General features: G+C 39.4%; 1 protein-coding gene across 3 annotated transcripts in view; it reads left to right on the top strand.

Moving 5' to 3' along the window:
- Positions 1-22,724, top strand: part of LOC132263247 (serine/threonine-protein kinase 26) — a 50,134-nt gene that overhangs the window by 2,223 nt on the left and 25,187 nt on the right. The window contains exons 1-2 of one of the 3 annotated variants that reach the window (XM_059762917.1): positions 17,392-17,514; positions 18,776-19,112. The exons of 1 other annotated variant lie outside the window; for it this stretch is intronic. In XM_059762917.1, coding sequence (XP_059618900.1) covers positions 18,864-19,112 — 249 coding nt within the window. In that variant the 5' untranslated portion in view covers positions 17,392-17,514; positions 18,776-18,863. Of the gene's footprint in view, positions 1-4,807; positions 4,957-17,391; positions 17,515-18,775; positions 19,113-22,724 lie in introns of those variants that run through there. One more of the 3 variants, XM_059762918.1, reaches the window with a different exon arrangement.

Here is a 22,724-nt window from a genome sequence, read left to right on the forward strand (position 1 = left end):
TGTATGTGCGGTGGAATGACAAATAGGGAGGGAAATATTCATTGGGAAAATCACACTATATTAGTTTTCCCTTACTTGCACTTGCCACAGTGGCGATGAAATTGCTCACATTCTATTTTTAGGTGGTTTCTTGGTCATTTTCAATGATTGAATTGCGGTGTTTGATGAATTCGCGCCGGCTTTTCATTAACTCTCTTTCACATTGTCCCATTGGATTTCACAGCTCAGGCGGTATTGAATTATAGTGTGACGATTATCGCTTAGTGCAGACGAACTGGGATGTTGTGGAAATTTGTTGCGAAAAGTGGCACCTGCGAGAGGAATAGAACATGCCAAGTCTTCAAAGACGGGGAAGTTTAAGTGTTTAGAGTCTGCCGCAGATGAGTTTATAATGCTTCCAACACGCGAGTCTGCTTCATGAAGTCCGCGAACAGACTTCCAAAATGTGTAAATTGAGCCAGCGTTGTTGTAACTTTGTTATGCAATCGATGATAATATCCGATTCACATTGACCACAATGCCGGCATCTAAGCAAGCTTCGCGAAAATGCCCCTTCGCGAGTGATTTTTCGGCAGTGTCGTGGAGTGAGATGGATGGCGAAGCTGATGGAGGAATGTCTGAGGGGAGAAAGTCTCCCACTGTATGGTTTTTGTGTGCTTTCAGGTCGCCATAGAGCGAAAGAGTGTGTCATAAATAAAAATAATACTCACATATATTTTATTTTAAAATAATGGTGGAGGAAAAAAAAAGAGCGAGCATGGTGTGAAGAATTTAACTGGTCGTGACAGTCTTTGCCATTATAAATATTTATTCAACTACATTTCCTGGTTGATCATAAAATTGTTTATGCACTATATGCAAAGTGTGTGCACAACGGAATGGAGTTGTGAAGAAGGGTTCACGATGGGGATGTTCTGGATGCTCTCTTCCCTTGGTGTATTAGAGAATTATTGTGAGAATTGGGTCGTGATTCACCCATTATGCAGAGTGAGGATGACAAAAGGGAAATACAGCACCACAATTCTGGGAATGCTTTCAATCCATACGTGAGACAATCGCGTGTCTTTTCTTTTCGATGACCGTCAAAAAGGCATTTACAACTATTTCTGGCTCATCTGGATGAAGCACTGCGTCTGTGTGTGTGTTGGTGCGGAGATAGATTTTCTATTTAGATTTGAAACGGCATAAATTAGGTTTTGGTTTCTCTTGTGAGCATCGAGCAAAAAGAATCTGAGACTCTTTTTTTTTCTCCCATCTAACACAAGGCAGTTCATTGAATATGCAAGCAGCAAATAGGAGATTCTCTGCTTTATATTTTCAGAACATTTTCATGGATTGAGTGTGTGAATGTGATTCTCTTTCATCTCCGAAACGAAAATGCGTATTATTATTGTGAAAATGATGAACTAAATTACCCAATTATCTATTCTCATAATTGCATACAATTAGTGGTGGAGTCAAGTGGGTTTTGTGTCTGGAACGCTTGGAGGAAGAAATGGGCAATTGAGAGACTGAAGAAATGACTGAAAATTGCCTTCCTCGGTGATTTGATGCTGATATTGGCCAATATGTGTGGCAGAAAGGCAATTAAATGTCATGATTTTCAACTCATATGGCTATTTGCCGCGCATCACAGATGCCAGGCTAGTTCTCGGCCAAATTAATTGAGTTCCCAAAATAATACACACTTGCATTCTGTTAATTTTGCCTTTCAGACACTGATGAGGAGAGTACTCTCTTTATGCCATATTTAAGTGGATTACTTTCCAAGAGCCAGTGCTTTACACTTGTCTTCTTGATGCTCTCTCCTTCTGGTCATCTCTGTCTCTCGCGCGCACCTTAATCTCTCTGTGAGCGCGCGAGAGACCTGTTTCTGGGCATCGATAGAAAATGATTTGCAATTAAAATTCTTGAACTTGTATTTGTATTGAATCCACAACTCTTGACGGTCAAGAGTGGCGCGAGTGTTTGGTGAGTACAATGCGATGCCGGGCATGAAATTTCCTGCAGTGCTGCTCATGACAATCTCGGTGAATTATTGTCTATTTATAGACTGAAAATGTTCCTCCGCGTCTGTTCTACATGTTTAAGGGTGGAAGTATATGAAGCGAGAGTTGGCCAATTTAGGCGCTTAAAATTCACTGGACACTCTTTTGCTTGGGATTTGTTGGTGTGAAGTGAAAGAAGAAAAAAACAGCAGCGTTGAAAATGCACTTCTTCCGGTTTCCTCGGTGAAACAAGAGTGGCTCTGAGGCCAGATAGAGATAAATCATGTGATTTTCTACCTACTTTTATCCACATTCGCCGCACAATCCATCATGTGCTGTTGGTGTGATGACCAAAAGTGGCGGAGATCTTGAGCATTGTTGGGTGTCTGGAGGAAAAAAAAAGTCAACTAACAGTACGCTGGAAGAAGTGGTATTCCCTTGAGATGGCACCGTGGTGAATTGCTGGAGAGTTGATTGAAATAATCCGTTCGGTGCTTGTCCTGTTTGGTGATTTCTCAGGTGCTGCGGAATCTATTGTGACTCGAAGAGCACTGAATAGTGAGGGAAGTGTGCGTGTGAGTGGACAAGAAGGGGGCCAAAAGAGAGTTATGTACAGTTGGCCGATTGGATTGGGATCGGACATTCCTAAAGCCATCCAACCAGAATATGACCAAACTCTCTGGTGCTGCTTTGCGGCTGTGTTTGTTGTGATGATGAGAGAGAAGTTCCAGCGTGGAGACGGATTGTTTGGCTTGCGGCGGGGGAAAGGATTAAGAGGCGCATCATCTGCATAAGTCGCGTGAGTGCTGGCGTGGTGGAGATGCAGAAGGAGGACATGTTGGGAGGGCTCTGAATATCTCCTGCTAACAGTGTCTCTCGTGGCTGTTCAACTTGTTTTCACGGATGGCCGCGGGTCAAGTGTGTTGTGTCTGTGTTGGCCAGACATTGTATTGGTGGCATTTGTGTTACACTCCAACACAGCAACTCCCCGCAGTCTCTCATCCACCACAATCTCTGCACGAAGAGATGATGATGATGAGCACAGGTAGTCGACTCGCTGTGCCCGTGCAATGGAGATCATCTGCTTTCATGCTACATCCAATACTGTGGCTTCTTCGTCCTTGAAAGACTGCAGAATCCCAGTGGAATTGAGTTGCTCGTGCGATTTGAGGTGCGAATGTAAAGTGATTTTGTGGATTCTTGTTGCTGAATGTGACACGAAGATTGGGTGAAAAAAAAATTTCTCAAAACTTCTAATCAGTGACTGTTTAGCAATGCAAATTCTGGAACAAGTTTCTGAAGATTTTATTTTTAACACAATCCTCAAGTGTTTAGCATAGTGGAGAGATTAAACGAGGTGGAGAGAGAGAAAGAAAGAAAAAAAAAAACGCTGATAGATGTAAAATAACACTTTGAAAGTCAGGCCACAAATTGCATTTGATCATCATCATCGCAGTGGCGTGTATATTAAAGTGTCGTTGAACAGTGTGGAGTGATTGTCGCTAAGTGTGTATCATACTTTTAGATTGATCTCAAGTGCAATTGACTGCTCTTTGCAAATCACCCACCCACAATTTTTGTAACAGAGAGACAAAAAACAGATCATTCTTGATACTCAAGCCGACCTTTCGAATATTATTCACCTACTTTTGAGCATATCTTGTTGGCAATCGAATTCATAAACAAGGTACAGTGCCACGCACTTCTCTCAGCTCAAAAACTCAAATTCCAATTGATCCGCAACCATTCATTTGTGTGTTAACAGTAAGTGTTGAGTGGTGGAAGAGAGTAATTCACTGTCATCTGGTGAAGATTAACTGGCAATTTAGTGTGGGCAAAAAGGGGTAAAATTTCCAGCAATTTTTCCACTGCACACACTTTATTGTATTTAGGCAAATGAAACGATAAAAGTTAAGTGACCTTTTTGCCTCATTCACCATCGCGTCGTTGCGCGGCAAGAGTTTCTTTTTGCAATTGAAAAGCGTACGTTGCTTGAGCGCCACACAATATGGGGCACGAGCTGTTGGAGGGTTGACTCGGGCAGGTGCAAATAATAATTGCAATAATTTTTAATGGGACGAACCATAGCAATTATGAGAGGAGTGCTGAAAAGTGTGCGTTGCTGCATGCAAAGAGTTTTGATATAAAAGCCAACAAAGAGTGAAATGAGAAAGAAAAATATAGTGAATCAGGCTATTCGTTCTTCATATTATTATTTTTGAGCAATATCTGTCCATTACGATTGAGTGCGCTTTTGTGAATGGAGTCAGTTGCGTAATTCCGTGACAATAATAATAATAACATGAAAAGCACTGCGTTGGGGTGAGGAAAAAGAGCAGCCGCGTTTCGCATGAGAGACCATTTAAGTCTATCTTTTGCCACTGTTATTTATGATATAAAACTGTTTTGGAATTTTTTTTTTTCTTCTTCCAAAAACAGAATCTATATACAATTTGGTGTGTTGGAAATTAGGTGGAAATTGACGTTGAAAATAACACAAAGTGCGACATACAATTCTCAAGGTAAAGTGGTGGAAATTGAATGTGGTTCAGTGTTTTTTTTTCATGTGCCATTTGGCAATGCGGGAGTGAAAGTGCTGTCGGACTCTGTAGGTTCTGTGTGACGAATGCTATATAGGGGTGTGAAGAGTCTAATATCCTGCGCGGACGAGTGTCCCAGTGTTTCTGAGAAGCATTTCAACTTTGGCCATTGTGTGCTGTGCAGATTCATCATAGCGGAAATGGTGTATTCTTCGAGCAATATTGGTGCTATGCACATTCCACCTACATCCGCTGCCACTGGTGCCTATCATCAGCAGCAGCGTCACTTTGCCAATGGTGGCGGCATCGACGGCGCTGGCATTGAGGTGGCAGGAGCAAAGAGTTGGCAAGTGGCCACGAATGAGAGGAGCTGCAGCGCTATGTCATGGTCAGGGAGCGGATGTGAGGAGAATGAGGCACTTTCAGAGGTACTATAAACAGCAATAAGATCAGTGGAAACACTGAATTTTCGACTCTGGACATAATCCATGACTTCTCAACCATAAATTGTCCATTGAACCATTCCTCTTGCCACGCGAAGCACACAATGCAAATGCGACAGGTAGAGCTGTGCAGTGATGTGGAACATGTTAAAATATATTTGCATTGATAGAATTGTTAGGCATTTGGAGTTGGCCGGCGCGGTATTTGCATTTGATGATCGCATTTCTGCATAATTCGCAATGAAATTTCGGTTGCTCCGTGGCAGCAATGGAGATTGTGCGGAAAATCTCCCAATTGGCAGTGTTTCAATCGTGGGGAGATGGATTTTTTGCCGTGTTGCGGTTCTTGTGGCGTAGCCTGAGGGGTAGAATTTATGCTAGTTGTGTGTAAAATCACATTTTTAGAGGTCTATTAGGGCGATAAATTGATTTTGCAGAGTTCACGCCCATAAACTGGCGTGAATCTCATTTTGGCGGCAATGACGTGAAATAATCTAACGAATAGACATATCCATGCTTGCGATGCGAGGCGAGAGCGAGAGGGAGTTGATAATGAGGAAGTGTACGATGCAAATGAGAGCGACACAGAATGATGAGCGAGAATTTGATGATAAAATCGATCGATGGTATATTAGGATGGTCTGAAAGTGCCTCACACCATCTGAGGCTCTGTTCATTTTGTACTTTGCCGCATTAAATGTGTGGGCAATTAGTGGAGTTGCTCATCAACATCACGAGTAACTAACGTGGAAGTTTGAGGAAAGAAATGTGCGAATAGTTTAGCAAGTTGTACTTAGATGATTACCTAACGTTGTATTATCGTGGTTAATTTTACAAGTAACACCTTGCTAAAATATAAGCTAGCATGTTGAATTTCACGCAAGATTCGTCGCTTATACTTGTGCGTCTGGTGAGAAATTTTATGGCCATGCAGAAGAGAAGAAGTTGAATATTCTCATATCACTTTGACTGGAAAACTCTCCTTGGAATATTGTTGAATTTTATAACATTCATCCCGTAACTGAGAGCGCATAATTAAATTTTACTCCAAAATTCACTTTGGCGTGAATTTAGTGTGGATTGTAAGAAGAGAAAATTCACATTAGATATTTGGGCAAATTAAAACAATTACGTGAGCAAATTGACCAGGGCCAGAAATGTATTATAGAGTGTTTCTAGTCACTGTGTTACGAATGAAATTGTGGGAAAATTGGGTGTCATATGAGATTTTCTTCATTTTCCATGCTCTTCTCTCGCACCATAATGTGATGTGGAGATTTTGTGATTAGAATGTGAATAATTGAGGAATAAAACTGTGACTGTTCTCTGCAAGGCACACTTTGAATTATTAAGTGTTTTGGTGAATGTAAAGCAAAATTTTGTGGGTATCTCTGACTGAATAAGTAACATTGCCATGAATGTGTCTTTGTATTGCGGATTTTCATTTGCAAGAAAGTCGCGCTGTGCCGTGTGATATGTGGCTGTTGGTGCCACGGCGAGGTGTTTTCTTGGCTAAAGAGGAGAGAGTCATCATCGATTGTACCGTTTCAACCGTATCTAGTTTAGAATTTTTCTCTCTCTCTCCATCGAGAGACTCCCTGCCTCGTTGGGCCCAGAGTGAAAGATGTTGCTGAGCAAGAGAGTGGGAATTAATTCTTCTTTTATATACACACATATTGTATTTATTGTGAAAAAGAATCTTCGTCCATTGCCAGCTGCCAGGCAAACATGCAGGTCGTTTACCCAGTCGCTCTTCTATGTTGTGTGTGAGCACTGTACAAAAATTACCATATACATACATCACAACCGATGCTTTTGATCCGACTGATGGAAGGTGGACTGAGCGGGCAATGTGGTTGGGGGAGTATTAAATTGTAATTTTAAGCTATGCAAATATTTAGTCCGATACAAGACATGAAACTTTCCTATTCTCTTCAAAGTCTGAGGCGAGCGTCGAAGGGTTCTTGAGATGGTGAGACAGGGAGAGAGAGAGAGAGTGTGTGTTTCCGATGAAAGTCCCAAAATGTGGAGGTTTGGAGTGGGATGCGGCAGAAAGTTGCTAAAATATTTGAAAAGTTTTAGAAGGAGAGCCGTGGCTCACGATCAAGCAGACCGAAAGAGAAGAGTTGAGAGCGAAATCTTCAAGTTGCACTTGAATTTATTTCAATTTAAAACATGTCGACAGCATTTTCTATGCATGAATTTATATGCACAGTGTCAAAGAGAGAGAGGGGTAAGTTATGCAGTGTGACCTCGAAAGGACGTGACTGTCTTGGGTATTGCAAGAGTTTTCACATCTTGGCGCTACTCAGGAATGTATATTTTACATTTCGATGGTTCTGTCGTCCCCATTTTGTGCATTTACGGAGAAAATATTATTTTCTTCACGGTTTTATTTCTTCTCCTGTTTCCCCAACACTGTTGTCAGAGGGAGAAATAATGCCCTGACTCTATTTGCACACTAAAAGAGAGTCCGATGATATTTGGAGGTGGGCGCATGTTTGAGCAATTGGCGTGATGTAACGCGGAGGAAAAGGAGAGGCGGAATGGTATTTGGGTGCTAAATCATTGACATGTGCCTCCAGGGAGTTTAGCAGTGGGAACTTTTCTCATCAATTTAATATTGCACGAAGAGCAGAAAAAAAATATTACAACATACATTCTATATGAGTGGCTTTTTTTTCTGGCACGAGATCAAGGTGAGGAGAGGGAGGCGGCAATGGATTGTTAACAAGAAAAAATGATACCATTAAGATGCAGCTATCAAAAAGCCATCATGCCAAGTGGGGAAGTTTTGGGGAGCAACAGGAAATGAAAAAAATACGCCCTTGGTGGAGAGTGTAAATTTAGAAGGGCTCCATTTTCAGCTAAACAACGCAATATTGTTTTCACTGGATGACATCACCAAACTTGGGGGAGGTTGAAGCTCTCTCTTCCCAAGGACAATCAATCAATTCTCCTTGTTGAACTCTCGAAATTCACCTGACTTTTCCCTAATTTATTTCCATTTCGGTCCATTTACTCCTCCTCCTCCTGTTCATTTGAATGCCATTTATCACAAGTCCAATTACAAGACAGTGTTTTACACTCTCTTAGCTTATCAACCTTGTGTGTCTGTGTTGAATTACGCAGTGGCAGAATTTTGTGACTTTTCGACAAATTGTCGCACGGAGAACTTTGAAATTATTCTTTGTGAATCCTTCAGTGTGAAGAGTTTTGTAAGTAAAATTTCCATAAAGGCTTGCCAAAGTCTTTCGTAGGTAAACTAGCTGCTGTCGGGGAGATTTTTTCTCGGTCAAGGCAAAAGTTTTGCGGAAGAAGCTGCAAGGATGCCGTGGTAATTGACGTTGGGGTCTTCCTTTGGGGAAATGTGTCACTGTGTTTTTGCATTATTTAAACTAGAATTCATCTGAGATGAGATGAAAAGTTTTCCTGAAAGAGATAAGATAAATTGTGCTGAGGATTTTTATATGAGATGTTGATACTTTCTTGTGAGCTCGTGGCACGACGATCGGCGTAATTTGAAATTCACTAAATCCTTATTTATTTATGACAGTAATGTTTCCACGTGCGTCAAAGTGCACAACGCATGGAATTCACGTGGGAAGTGATTTTGAGGGGGTGGTGTCAAGGGACAGGTGGAGGAGAAGTGTGTTACAAAATTCTCAATAAATATTTGAAAAGTGAATTTCACCTCTGGGAAAGGATGAGGTCCTCGTGTCGTCTCTAATTTATTTGCTCATCCATTTAAATAGGGGATAAGGGCTTGGTGTTGCTGGCCCAAATTTCGTCTTTCACCTACGATAAATTGTGGCAGAGCTGCGAGGTGGAAATATCTTCACTCCATCTTAACCTTTTGCCGCCTGGCAAGGGCATGGAGAGATTCCGAGAGGATATGCGAAGGAATGGCGCCTCTAATCACAGTGTCTGGGCACGACATTCTGATCTAATGAGAGCAAATTGACAATGTACGAGGGTGAAGTGTTTTCCCTGCTATCGAAAATATCCTGGCAGAGCTTGCCTGCCATCACCCATGATTTTCATGCAAATGAGACGTCGCACTTCATATTTGGAGTAGATATTGATTGAAAAGCACTTTTATGCAGCACAGCAATTTTCGTCTCAACATCATAATCGCGATATAATCTAGTCGAGAGAGAGAGAGAGTGTGTGTAGCGCGGATAGAGGTTATAAAGCTCCGGATACTGCGAGAGGAAAGGCAAATAGAATATTGGGAAAATTCTTATGTGACCCTTTGCCAAGGGGAAATTCCACTGAAAATCTTCTCTGGCTAAAAAAAACATCTCACACTGCAAGAATCTGTATCCTTTGCTATGTATATATGAATTAAAGGGTGGATGGCTTTTTCAGTGGTATGTATCTAAAGCTTTCTCTCTAAAACATGGTCTTGGCAGAGAAATCAGCACGACCGGAGCTTTCAATAAAGCTGGGCTGGGCTGGTGTTCAAGGGGGTGTTTTAGGGGACTTTAGCTTGTGCGGATATCGCAAAAGAAACAATTTTAAAGTTCCACAAACTCAGAAGACCAACAATATAACATCCTTATACGTCACTTAAATCACTTTTCCATGTTTGGTATAATTTGTGCGAGAATTTGAAATGCAAATCAAAAATTAAATGCGAAGGCGTGCGAGAATTCTTGGTGTGGATAAAATTGAGTGATTTATGTGACGATGTTTTGGTGGTGAAAGTGAAAAATCATTTCTATATTTAGTAATTTACAGTGACATTGAGAGCTTAAGGCGGATTCTCTGCTAATATTCCTTCTTTTATTACACACACACTTTTCTCCCACAATATTAATTTGATATTGCGACCAAGATAAGTTTAGTGGGATGGATTTTGGGTGGTTATATTGTGTTGGAAATTTGGTAATTCAGATGGAGATTAGGAGAGAAGAATGCTTGAAAGGATTTTCTCCCTTTGGGACATCTCTTCCACTCTAACTGCCGTGTGGATTTTGATACATGGAGGGAGAGAGAGAGAAGGAGAATTGAGGTCAAGCCACAAAATGAGGGACTTAGCGGTGTGGAGCGAGGAGACGAGAAAGGCTGGAGTGAATCTTCAAGGATTATTGTTTTATTCTATTACTGGAAGGATATTCATTCTCTCAATAGCTTCCCAAGAGAGAGAGAGAGAAAGGGAGAGAGAGAGAGAGTGGATCTCGTGTGTCTTGAAATGGGGATTCTTCTGAGAAACACTTGGAATATGTTCCTCTTCCCTTCTTCTGCGTTTATTGTTTTCTAAAATCATTGTTTCACCGCTTTTTTGTCTCGCCTTGAAAAGCTCTCTCTCTATGGAATGCTCTTGTGAGCCCCGCTTTAGGTGGTGTGTTGAGTGTGAGCTTATGATGATGAGAGCGCTGAAGCTAATACTTTCTTTTGCTGTGCAGCTTGTGCGAATGTGGCATCTCAATTCAAAGTGATTCATCTGACACTGCATTGTGTGCAACATACAGGGAGACATGCAATTAGACGTAATGAGTTTCGTACAAGGAGCTATTAACATTTCTATTATTTTGCAAGTCTAACACAGACAACGTGTGTTGGACACCAGCAAAGAGGCAGTGAACATGTGTGATGGGGTGGGAGAGGAAAGAGAGCCATTTAAATATGGGTATCTATTTTTCATATATGCGTAAATGATGAGGGAAAAGACAGAAGAATATCCACGTTCTCCATTCATAACTGACAATATGATAAAAGATTTATTTGTTATTATCATCAAGATTCATGAGAAATAGTTATTCTGATGAGGCAACAAGTCATGGAATTGAAATGTTGGGGAAATATGTGTGTATAAAAGCAAATAGAGACATTTATTTGAATTGAGGGGGAGTTGAAGATGAGCAGTAATTCAGTATAGAAGATGGCATAAAGGCCTCTTTTTCCACTCTTGATTCAGATGCGCGAAGCTGTATCCATAAAAATTTCCCATTGCATATAATTGTTGAAAAATATGTTGTTTAACATAAATCTTTCTAATTATCAAGTGACTGTGGAAAATGTCTAACATATATCAAATTAGTGCCTTGTACTACCGCTGTTTCTTCATTCTTTCTCTCATTCTCAATTTCTCCTGTCGAAAAACATGGGTAACAATGCCCGCAATAATGGAAATGAAATAAAAAACATGAATGAGTTGTTTTTCTTCTCTCCTCAACTCTATTTTCAACTCCTTCACAATTAACATCATTGGCTATCTCAAATAGATTTAATAATAGTGCGCAAGATGTTTATTTTGCAAAATACTGTCTGAAAAGATGTAAAAGCAATTTGATTTTCCGAAAGGAGGAGCGAGCAGAAAAAGCTTTTCCCTCCCATTTGCGTGTGTCTTTTCTCGTATTTTATGTTAGTCTTCAATCTGGATGGCAGAAATCAATAAAATCTCGTCTTTTCACAATTTCCGTCATTTAATAAAGTGAGTGGAAATTTTTTTTTCCACTCGCTTCCTTGTGTATCTTCTCCCAAACACAGAATTGTCTCGATCATCGCGCGCGCCAGAATTTTCACCCTCCCATGACTAAAGATATATTTACACGAGTGATTTCTTGGACAAGAATATTGAGGAGAGACAAAAAGCAGGAAAATTTAATATCTGCCAACAGATGTGTATTTCTTATTTGTGCCAGATTGTTTCATAGGCTTTTCTTCCTTCTACTTTTGTATGTGATGCTATGGATATGAATGGGAGGGAATATTTGGGCTCATTTGTTTACCTTGACATTTTATTTCATTACATTCAACCACAAAATTTGCCTGTGATTTAAAGGAGAGAAAAAAGACGCAATCTTCATAAATTTTACAGCAATGGAATTCAACGAGGGAGTGTCTTTATTTCACAGTGCTTGTAAATTAATTTTGTGCAATTGTGAGGCGAGATTAATTAAAATGTCTCGCATAAGATGAAAAACAGTAATTTTGTAAATGAATTTAAAGTTTGCCCAAGTTTTCGCTGAAGGTTGATTGATGTGTAGAAGATGAAAATATAATTAATCATTTGCAATTTAATATTAAAGTATGTACTTTTGTTGGTTGTATAATCAAAAGTTTTTCCGGAATGTGGAGTAAAAGTAGTGTGAATTTGTACCTTATTCACATGATACTCGTGATGTGAACTTTTAGACAAGATGCAATGTTGGAGAAGTGTATTAAAGATAATGTCTCAAGTATATACTCAGGCTAGACTCTACATTATAATCACACATTTTATGGCATTTTTATGCTATGGTCAGAGTTGACGGTATCGCGATGTGGTGTGAGCCAAGAAAATATTTGCCACAATGCGAGTAATTTATGGTATTTTAATTTACTTATCAGATTGGGGAAGTGAAGTGGAAGAATATGTGCGCATGGAGCGAGTGGAAAAGCTCGGGGGTGAAAAATGAAGGGTTGAAAATCGACAAAAATAAATTCCAAAAATGCTTCCTCACTCTCACCAACCAACAACATGCTTTGCCACACACTCTCTGGCTTTCTAAATATTGAACAAGTCCTCTTGTGAGACTCTGAAGCAGCCAAGGGAGTTTGGGGAGCGATCACAATATCGTTGCATGAATGTGTCGAATGGGGAGGAATGAGCGTGTGAAATGTGGGAAGTGAAACCCTCCCTTTTTTTGGTAGTCTCAGGGCTGCTAAATGGAATCGCAGTGTTGACTTTTTCTGTAAAACGCCCACCACATAATTACATGCAGCACTTTGTTCATTAATTTTCGAGAGAAATTTGTATAACAAAATTTGTATAAGATATGGAAATCGCCTAATTTTTTTTTGGAAAAGGGGAATTTTTTTTCTACTTGTGGAGAAACTCTGGGTTGGCACAGAAAATTCTGCAAGGAAGCAGAAATTGTGGTTGGCACTGAACCATCTGAGCTTTTCCTACTATTCGCTCTGTAGCACTCTTCATAAGATATCAAATGGCACAGAGGAATACATATTACGAAGAGGGGGAGTTGAGATAAGTAACTCAACTCAGACAGTGTAATATTTTTTCTATTTTATTCCATTGGCACTCTTCCGTATTGCATGGGAAAATTATATTATTTATTGTGTTCTGTGATATTTTGGCACAATATGTCATGCATCCTGAATAAATAATTTGGCCGGAAGAGAGGAAGGATTTATAATTCACGAACGCAAAATGTTGTAAGTTAATTAGTGAACGAGAAAATTTGTGATTTTGACAGAGAACGCGATCAATGTGAAAATTGCGAGTGATTTTGGCGCACCATTTGTAGGCGCAATTGAATCCCTGGTTTTTATTGAGTGAAATAAATTTCCACTCACAGTCATACGTTCTTTATTGATCAATCGATTCACATGAGAGACACGGAAGCGAAATGGCGCGTTAAGTGTCTCGCTTTTTCAATATTTCACCAATCTTCATGACTGGTGCATAAATTTAGGAATAAACAAAATTGACGTTCGGTAAAACACTTGCCTATGGGTGGAATTTATGGGAAAATCAATAGGTTCTGTGATAGATATGGCAGTATATCGCAATCACACTAATTTATAAATATTTTCTTCTCTTCCAGGTGAGTGAAATATGCAGCACTGAACGTTCTCAACTTTGCAAGATAAAGAGCTCTTCAGGGAAACATGGATGACATCGAGTTATTCTCTAGAGAAATAGAGCACTTTCAAAGAAACCTTTGAAGAAAGCACGACAGGTTAATTAGTAAGAGAATTCTATAAGTTGAAGTTATTGATTTACTGTAAATAGATTTTTTTTTAAATGAAAAATCACTGTGTTGAGTGTAAAAGCTTCGTTACATTTGAAAACATTTGTAGAGGGAAATCGCCTATGAATAGGCAAAAGCTGACTTGGAATATTGTCTAAAGACTCTCACAATGGTGAAGATTTTCTCTAATGAAACAATGCTATTCTTAGAACCGAAAGAGTCCTTGATATTGGATTTATCTGCGAATGTGGCAAATGTAATGGGAGCAAGCAACAAAGGGAGTCATAATTTCTAGTTGCAGTAATTGAGATAAATGGCCATCTCGGAGAATGTCATAGTGATTCAAAGTTCGTGTATTGAAAAGCAATGCATTGGGTAGATTGTGCTTTATGATTCACTTCCATTGAGACACAATAAATCACAGAAAATGCGATAAAATAGCAAAGAAAGAGAGAGAGAAAAGGGGTTGAGCAAAGCGATTCGAGGAATACCAATATAATGATGAAAAGTTTTAAAAAGCTTTCATCAATATTTATCGATGGAAAATGCGAATTAAAAGAGGGTGGATGATGGCAATTGTGAAATGAAAAATATAATCTTTCCTGAGATTTATCGCTTATGCTTTCCTATTCAGTACTATATTCGCAATCATAAATTTTTACAACTCCATATCGTTTGACGTAAAATTGCCAGGAGAGAGAGAAGATAAATACCAGAACTGTGATGTGTGTCTACCCATCAGACAGTAGCGCGCTTCTTTCCACATCATGTGGCTCGATGTGATCTGCGATAAAGGATTTTAATTGAATTTTCAATAAATGGGGAGATGCTGGGGAAGTAATATCTATATGGGAAGTTGGTGGAGAAGGGCAGATAAGATTTTTTTACTGAGATTTGTCGCATAGGGAGCAATAAGATCGAAGGTGTATGCTGTATGGAAAGGCAATCGATTGTTTGTGTAGGAAAAGGTGAGTGAGAGAGAGAGAGAGACAGGAAAAAGTCGTGGAAGTTGGAGGTTGCTTATTGAACGTGAAATTGGATTGAATGGGAAAATTGGAAAGAAATTCGATTAAATCAGGAGTTGGCGCTAAGTTGGGTAGAAAAGTGGAGATTCCTCACTGGGATGACAACACATTTGCTGCATTTTCAAGTGGAAGAGAGCGTGATGAGGTGGAGTTATCATTTTTTCCAATACATTTTGCCCGTCCTCAATGGTCCACTTCAAGCAACTCTGTGGGAATTCTCTCCACTTACAGCACATTTAACTTGATGGATTATTATTAGAGCATTGAGGTCGGGGGTTGAAACATTTTCATAGTTTTTTTTTCTCCTCCTCTCTCCAATGTACTTAAGTGAATATTTCCGTGGTTTGAGGCGAGGACTTTCCACCAATTCCCACTGTGTGTGTGGCATTTCACTTCAGGTTGGCTGTGGTGTGTTGAATGTATTGTGCAGGAGCTTTTGAAATATTCAATAGCGTGCCACACGATATGAGATCGATTGCAAGACGAGGAAGGAGTTTAAAAGGAAAATCACCTTTATGGAATTACTGTTAATTTTCACTCCCTTTTCTACCCCTCGGAATCAATGGCTAGATCAATTGATCTTTGATGATATCTGGTGCTCTTTGAGTCAATTCTGTGGCTCGAAATGTGCTGTGAGACAATTGGAAAATTAACTTACTAAAATATTACTAGAAATGCTATTTGGATAAAGTCAACTTGAGGGTTTTCCACTCTCAATGGCAAACGTGATTCCGAAACACTTGTTCAACAACACACACTTCGGGAGTTACAGCCATAATAGAAGGAAAACAAAGAATTTTCCGAAGCCATGCGGCAAAGGTTGGTCGGAAGATTGTGGGTGGCGAGAGAAAAAAAAGTTAAGACAGAAAAACGTGAAAGTGAGAAATGTGGTGAATGGAGAGAAGATAGTAGATTCTGATGGCAGCCTCGTTTTTTTTTCTCCTCTTCCTTTTCCCCCAATAACGCGTATATCGCAAAGGAGAAAAGCGCAAAAAAAGGGAGACATGAGAGGGCTTGTGGGTAATGAGACTGGAGAAAAAGTGCTTCAATAGTCAAAAGGGTGGCCGATGTACGTGCCAAAAGTCAAGGAAAAAAGAGATTTCTCGAGGAGCGCGCGAAAGAGCCTATTCTTCTTCTTGGCATCTTCACACCACACAAACGGTGGAAATTTAGCGTGGAAATTCGGCAAAATGCTGAACACAATCAAAAAGTCAATTTATTATTTAGATACGTACTTTATACGGCCAAATTGAATTTGTAATGTGAGGAGGAAGAAAGCGACGTAGAGAATGAAAAGAGAAATCATAAGGAGTGGAAAAAGAAAGCCAATGTGAGTAGAATTTTTCGTCCTTGATAGCCTTTCACACAGTGTTTCTTGAAGTATTTGCGAAAGTTATGCTAGAGTCAACACTGGGCGAATTAATTTGGGTAATTACATTCTAATGAGCTTTTTCTCGTACAACAATTTTAAGCTTCTTAATGGCTCCACCCTCTCAATATTGCTTGGGCGCACAGCGTCGCGAATTATATTGCGTCGAACTTACCTGGCGCGAGGGTGTATGATTTGGCATTTAGGCTCTCGCGATTACCCATTCAACAGTGTAGAAGAAATATGGCCATTTAATAATTGAATAAATTATATTGAGTATTCGAATTGAATTTAAATCACGCCAACATTGGAGGCATTTTAATGTTTTATTTGTGCCCCACTTAGCGAAGGGTGTGCGCGAAGGGGAGGCAATAATTATAATAAATGATGATGAAATTGCAAATATTGTTGGGTCCCGGCGGGAAGTGGAGCCAGAGAGAGAGAGGGAGAGAGAGACTGTTTACATTATTTGCGTTATCAATTAATGGAATCGATGTGAAAGCAATTGAAAATGTGTCAGGATATTTATTTCAATATTTCTCATGTGGCTTCGTAGTTGATATGCAAATGAAAAAAAAGAGTGTCTCAACACACTTCCGCTGGTCACATGCCATAATGCTAGCGTTCCTCTGTTTTTTTTTTATTCTCTGTCTTGCCCATTTCCTCCACATTTCCTCGGCATCGTGTGTGGCAAATGCGTAGAAGAAAACATACAATTTCCATGCGGGTTGGACAAGAATAAAAGGTGTGACGTATGAAATGAAAAGGGCTTCAAACTTTTCAAGTCTATTGTGAGATGTTTAATTTTAATCTCTCTGAGTTTCAGCAAATTCTACTTTAGCACTCCTTTCAGCTGAATAAAAGATTTGCCATGGTTTATAGCGGATTCAACCGCACCTCAGATTCCATGAATATGATTTTATCCAGCGCGACTACAGTGCGAGTCATTGTCGGAGGTTGAAGAGCAGTGAGGGCATCGTGCACTGAAACTATTAAAATATGTAGTGGAAAACCCTTTTCTGGTGGTTTCATCCCCCACTCTGTGCCACTGAGCGCCGGAGAATCTCCGTCTGCGCATCATACGAGCTGGGGAAGTGCCCTTCGTTGCACACAAACCCCTAGAATGTGTGTCTCTGAGAGCTTTTTCATCCCTCTCTGTGGTCCTCTCTCGCTCTCTTCACGTGTATCAGTGGGGAAAAGTGTGGTCTTGTGGCGCAGTGAAAATGTGCTTTCAGTCTGAACGTCGAATTTTGAGACTCCACATCGTCATAGTGCTCATTTAGGGGTTCTCAGTGTGAAGTTGAAAAAGCTCACATTCAGTTGAACTTGTGCTTTTGTATCACATTGACGCGACTCCCTGGCAACTCAAGTCTCATGCTCTTCTATTATTATTGACTCTCTTTCTTTGGTCTCGTGTATTTTTTTGTGAAAAGGAAGGAAATTCTTGGTAAAATTTCTCTGAATTATTTAGCGTCATTTTGGTGGGAATTAGTGAGTCAGTGTTTGGGGATAGAAGGGAAAAAAATCACTTCTGTGTGTACTCAACTTTGTTAGCTTGGGTATTCCCGGGTGAATCACATCGCGGAATCTGGCTGTGTGGTGCAGGACAAAAGCCATTCTGGTGTCTAGAGTCTAGACAAAGTGTTGCACTCGAATAGCCGCGAGCGAAATAATTCACAAAGTTAAATTTGGTGGGATTTGCATCCATCAATTCGAATGATACATGTAAAATTGATTGTGGGGAGAGAGTATCGCTTTTATGGCATGTTATGAATCGTGTGGAAAAAACAGTCCCAAAACGCGAAATGAGATAATGAATTGTCTATAAAAGTGGTCCATTCAAATGACATCATTTGCCCATCGGCTTTTTTTTGTGCGTGTCTAGCGGCCTTTTTTTTTACCTATAACGCCAACTACACACCGCGCTCGATCAGATAGGCGAAAGCCTATTAATTGATATCGTTAGCTGTAATATGGTGTCATTATCCACATGTGACAACAAGCCGTAATAATCGCAATCATTGACAGATTTATTAATACAAAAAACATCCCACTAGTCATTCTTTGGTCTTAGCGATCCGATGTCAAAGATGAGTGATGAATAAAAGCCATATTGATTAAACGATGAATGCGATGAAAAATTCCGAAATGACGACTATCTCGGCATATAGAGGAAAAATGTATATATATAGAGTCGTGCATCGAATTTCATTGGCAATGTTGGCAATGCACTATTGAAGGTGGAGCAGGGAAAAGTGTGAGGAAAGTGACAACATATCAAATATGAGGATGATAAATGGGTTCACCATGGGAGGGTGTAAGCGAAGTTTTTGTGTAGTTTTTCCTACAACCCCACCTGAACTGCGCGACCCTTTTGTGAATTTTTAATATAGAAACATGAACAGGTGAAAAAAGAGTGTGTCCCATATAATTAATTGAATAAATACACATTTATGCAACACTCTAACAACGCGCTTACATGGCTCTTCCGACATGAATGTTTGTATGTACTAGATATGTTTTCAGCTGAATAAATGGAAGCGTAAGTGTCGACTGTTGGGAGTGGGAATGAATTTAAAGCAAAATTGTCCCATTAGAGATAGTTAAATTAACAATTTCCTATATGGATTTATCATGTAAAGTGATACTTTCTCCACTTGAGTGCAATTTATTTGTCATAATTGGCATCTGTGCAATTTCCTTTATAGAGCAACAAATAAGCAGAGGCATAAAGGAAAAATCAAGTGACACACAGAAGAAAGGGGACATTGAGGCGGGAAAACAGGAGATTGTTATATGAGGGTGACGATAACGATTTGGCTAAAAATTAATTACGTGAAGTACATCATCGGTCTGACAATATTTCGGCGTTGGAGAACGGTCCACGGGGCAGAGGAGAATCCATCGCCGAGTGGCTTCGCGATGGTTCTCCAGAAAGCCCCGTCGAGCCCCAACAATAATAGTGGTGGGAATGTGATAAAGGATCCCATAGGCAGCGTCACACAGGCACCTGCTGGCCAGACGGTCGATAGCATCAAGTCTATGGTGAGTTTTTCGCCCTCCTCGCTCATTGTCACTGATGAATTTATTGGGAGACGTGACTGAGTAAAAATTAAATTCTTCTCCCATAAGGATTTATTGGTGAAAGCAATCCTCACCTTCAGAACACGTCTATTTGCGCTCTTTCGTGTCATCCCGGAAGACAGGGCTGAAGTGAGGGGTGAAGAAAGGCTGAAAATGGCTGAGCAGCTTGTCCCAAAATTATTTCCTCTCCTCCGACTATTCATTCCATTTGCACAGAGATAGAAAATAACAATGTTATGTGGAGAGATATTTATTTATATCCATTTTTGGGGATAAAGAGCTTCCAGAGATCCTTTCTCCACATCTGATTTTTTCACCCTCTCACTCTCTCTCTTCCTGCTTCCCCAAAATATTTCCGGAAATTTCCTCTACGACAGATAAGTGTGGCAATTTGACTCCCCACCCAGTGAATGTTCTCGGCACTGTGTTGAATATTTTGACAATTTATAGGAAAAGTTAATGAAGGGAGCCTATTTTGGCTTTGACTCTTCGGCCGGAGATGAAAGTTCCGCAAAGTGAGATGAAGTGTGAGAGATAACGAGTTGATATTCTTGCAAGACTCTTCTTCTCAAGACAAGAGATAATAGTAGTATGATGAGCTATCTTGACTGCACATAGAATCTCCCTATTTATCTTTCACTCCAACCAAAACGATCAACCAATTGTTCACGGACCGACAGATTTGGTGAAATCCACATTTTGAGCAAGTTCATATTGTATTAATTCAATTACTTCCATCAATTATCATTTGTCTTTGAAATCCTGCTGTGGAGCTAAATTGATGAGGCAAGGCACTTTTGGGCATGTTTTCGTATGCGGCGATAGAATAGAGAGAGAGAGAGAAATTGTTGAGGAAGTTTACTTAAGAACATCTCTCTTTCAGTGTGTTGTCTACTCTAAGAAATGATAAGTTATTTGGCACCCAAGACTCTCTCTCCTCCCCATAGTTAATCTCACAATTGAAGCAGCAAAAGCAATGGTTATTGTTCCCGGGATTCATACATTTTGGAGTTGAGGAAATTGTGATGAGATTTGTATGTCTTTGATGGATAATTTGTAAAGTAACTTTTCTCCTATTCTTCCGCCAGCATGTAGTATAATAGTATGAATTCGCATTGTGTCCTAAATGGATTAAATTCGCACAGCGAGAAAGAGGGCGGTGAGAGTATTTTAATGATAATGTTAATGGGAATGAAATTATGGCTCACGGCATGTCGTGAGTAGGGCATAAAGTTGAAGCAAGTTGAGGAAGAAGATGATGAAGAAGAAAAAAATGCTTTCTGGATTTTATGAATTTACATAAAGAATATTATTTCAATTAAGCACTTGAAGTCTTATGTCTAATACATAATATTCCACTGTATTTAGATTGTGATTGATGCTGCATAGAAACTTCTTCTTCTGCTCATGACATTATTATCAGTTTATCACTATTTAATTTGAGTGTCTAGTCGATGAGAAAAAGTTTAGCCATTCTCTAGTACGCAAAAAGTCTCTAATCTTCTACTAACACATTGAATAAAATTAAATGCTCTTCGTAGAAAGCTCTGATACGATCGAAATTCTGTCTGGTCGATGGTGAGATTGTAGAACCGAGACGTATTTTATTGAATTTATGAGATTCTAATTTACTTGCCGTTCACGTGCTGCGAGAGAGATTCCCGATACGCTGTTATTCATAAAAAGTTTCATTTTTTTCTCCTCATCTTTGTGCTTTTCTCGTTAAATTTCCCCCGTGTGCGAAAGGTATAAAATCGAAGGGAGATTAAGGGTGCTTTCGCGAATGGAGAGAAAGCGGGAGTAAAATATTTTTCACAAATGCACCTGTCTCACTGATTATTATATTTAAATTGGCACAGGAGTATAAAACAAAAATACCAAAGTTGACATACAATTTTCCATAATTGTTGCTTGCAAATTGAATTTGTAGTTATACTTGACAGAGTATAATTTGCGCCATTTATTGCCAGATAAATTATAATTCAGCAATGTGGGAATTATGGAAATGGTATACAAAAAGTTGCAAGATGAATGGTGAGGGAAGAATGTTTGTGTGAAAAGTGTGCGACGGGGAGAAAGGAGAGACGCTTGGTGTGTAATTTAGAATATATATCTCAAGTTATTTGAGCTGTTGAAAATGTCCGTGTAGAGAAAAGTTCATCAATTAAAAGTTGGAAACACGGAATATCAGTGCTAATGTTTTGTTATTTTTGGGCTGAAACATTTCGTGGACGTTGACATGAATGGATGATGTTGCTTTTCCCACGCTGAGAACTGCGGGGAATGTATTGGGTGAGGATGGTTTATGAGAAATGGAAACATATGTACATATGTTGTTTCTTTTTTCCTCCACTCACTGTGCAACTGTTGTAAGGGAGCTTTGCCAAAAATTTGCTACCAGAGGGAAAATTATGGCAGTGCCATGGGACTGGACTTGGTGGAGTTCCGCAAGAAATCATCCAAAGTTCCATTAAGTTTTCTTGGCTAGTTGGATATAGTAGTTCAATCTGTCACACAGAGTATTTTGTTGAACATTAATGCTGAGGCATATGAGAATTGAAGCTACTAAATTCCGTCGGCTGAGACGCTAAAATACAAAGTGAGAAGACGCGATGAAGGCGAAATATTGAATAAATGGAGGTATAAAATCAATATTTAGTACATTATCACTATTTCGTCCGAAATTACATTGCTCAAGTTGAGAATTTAGAGCTTCTATTTGTCTGACTTCCAGATATTCAACGTATAATCTAACTTCACGTTTCCACTGTAATTCACGACCATTGAAGTCATATATTCTGCCGGAAAATATATGTTCTGTCATTCCAACTAGAAGCCATTCAAATAAATACAAAGTTGCAAGGGCGAGGATGTTTTGGGTGAAATGGGGGGGAATGAATATCTTCATTGGTGTAGAAACAGAGAAGAGGGATCAAAGCAAAATATTGTATTGGAAAATGAAATTTGCCTTCAACACAATGTTACTATAATAATGGAAAGGCGAGAAGTCGAGAAGAAAAGTGACTGTGAAACCTTTGAAATGTAGATTTTATATTCTATACAAAATTCCATTTTCTACGCGAATGTGAAGAAAAATGGATTTCTCTTCTATACATAAATTATATCACATAATTACTTCTTATTCCTGTTTTTATATATATATAAAAAATGTTTCCGCGATAGATCGATATATTTTAGCAAAAACAGACTGATTTTTGACAATAGAATAATTTAAAAATTATTTACATTTCATGGTTCAATAATGATGTGAATCCGTTCCAGTCAGCATCGCAGATTTATACGTTTGAACGAGTTGTGTACCATAAATAATGAATTTTCATCTTATCGAGCGTATGGTTTTTGCTCTCTGTGTGCATCCTTGTTCTTGAAAACTATTTAAATTTCAATGGAATTCTGAAAGAGAAATAGATTGAAAAGGCAACTGTATTGGCATGCCATGAATGCGGCTCACTCGAAGCCGAAAATATCGATAAAACATTCCAAATAGTTGCTTATCAATGCAAAATAGACAACAACGATCCCCATAGTGAATAATAAGGGTTGAAAATGCGG

Source organism: Phlebotomus argentipes, unplaced genomic scaffold (assembly GCF_947086385.1).
Source record: "Phlebotomus argentipes unplaced genomic scaffold, Phlebotomus argentipes genome assembly contig_15, whole genome shotgun sequence".
Lineage (NCBI taxonomy): Eukaryota > Metazoa > Arthropoda > Insecta > Diptera > Psychodidae > Phlebotomus > Phlebotomus argentipes.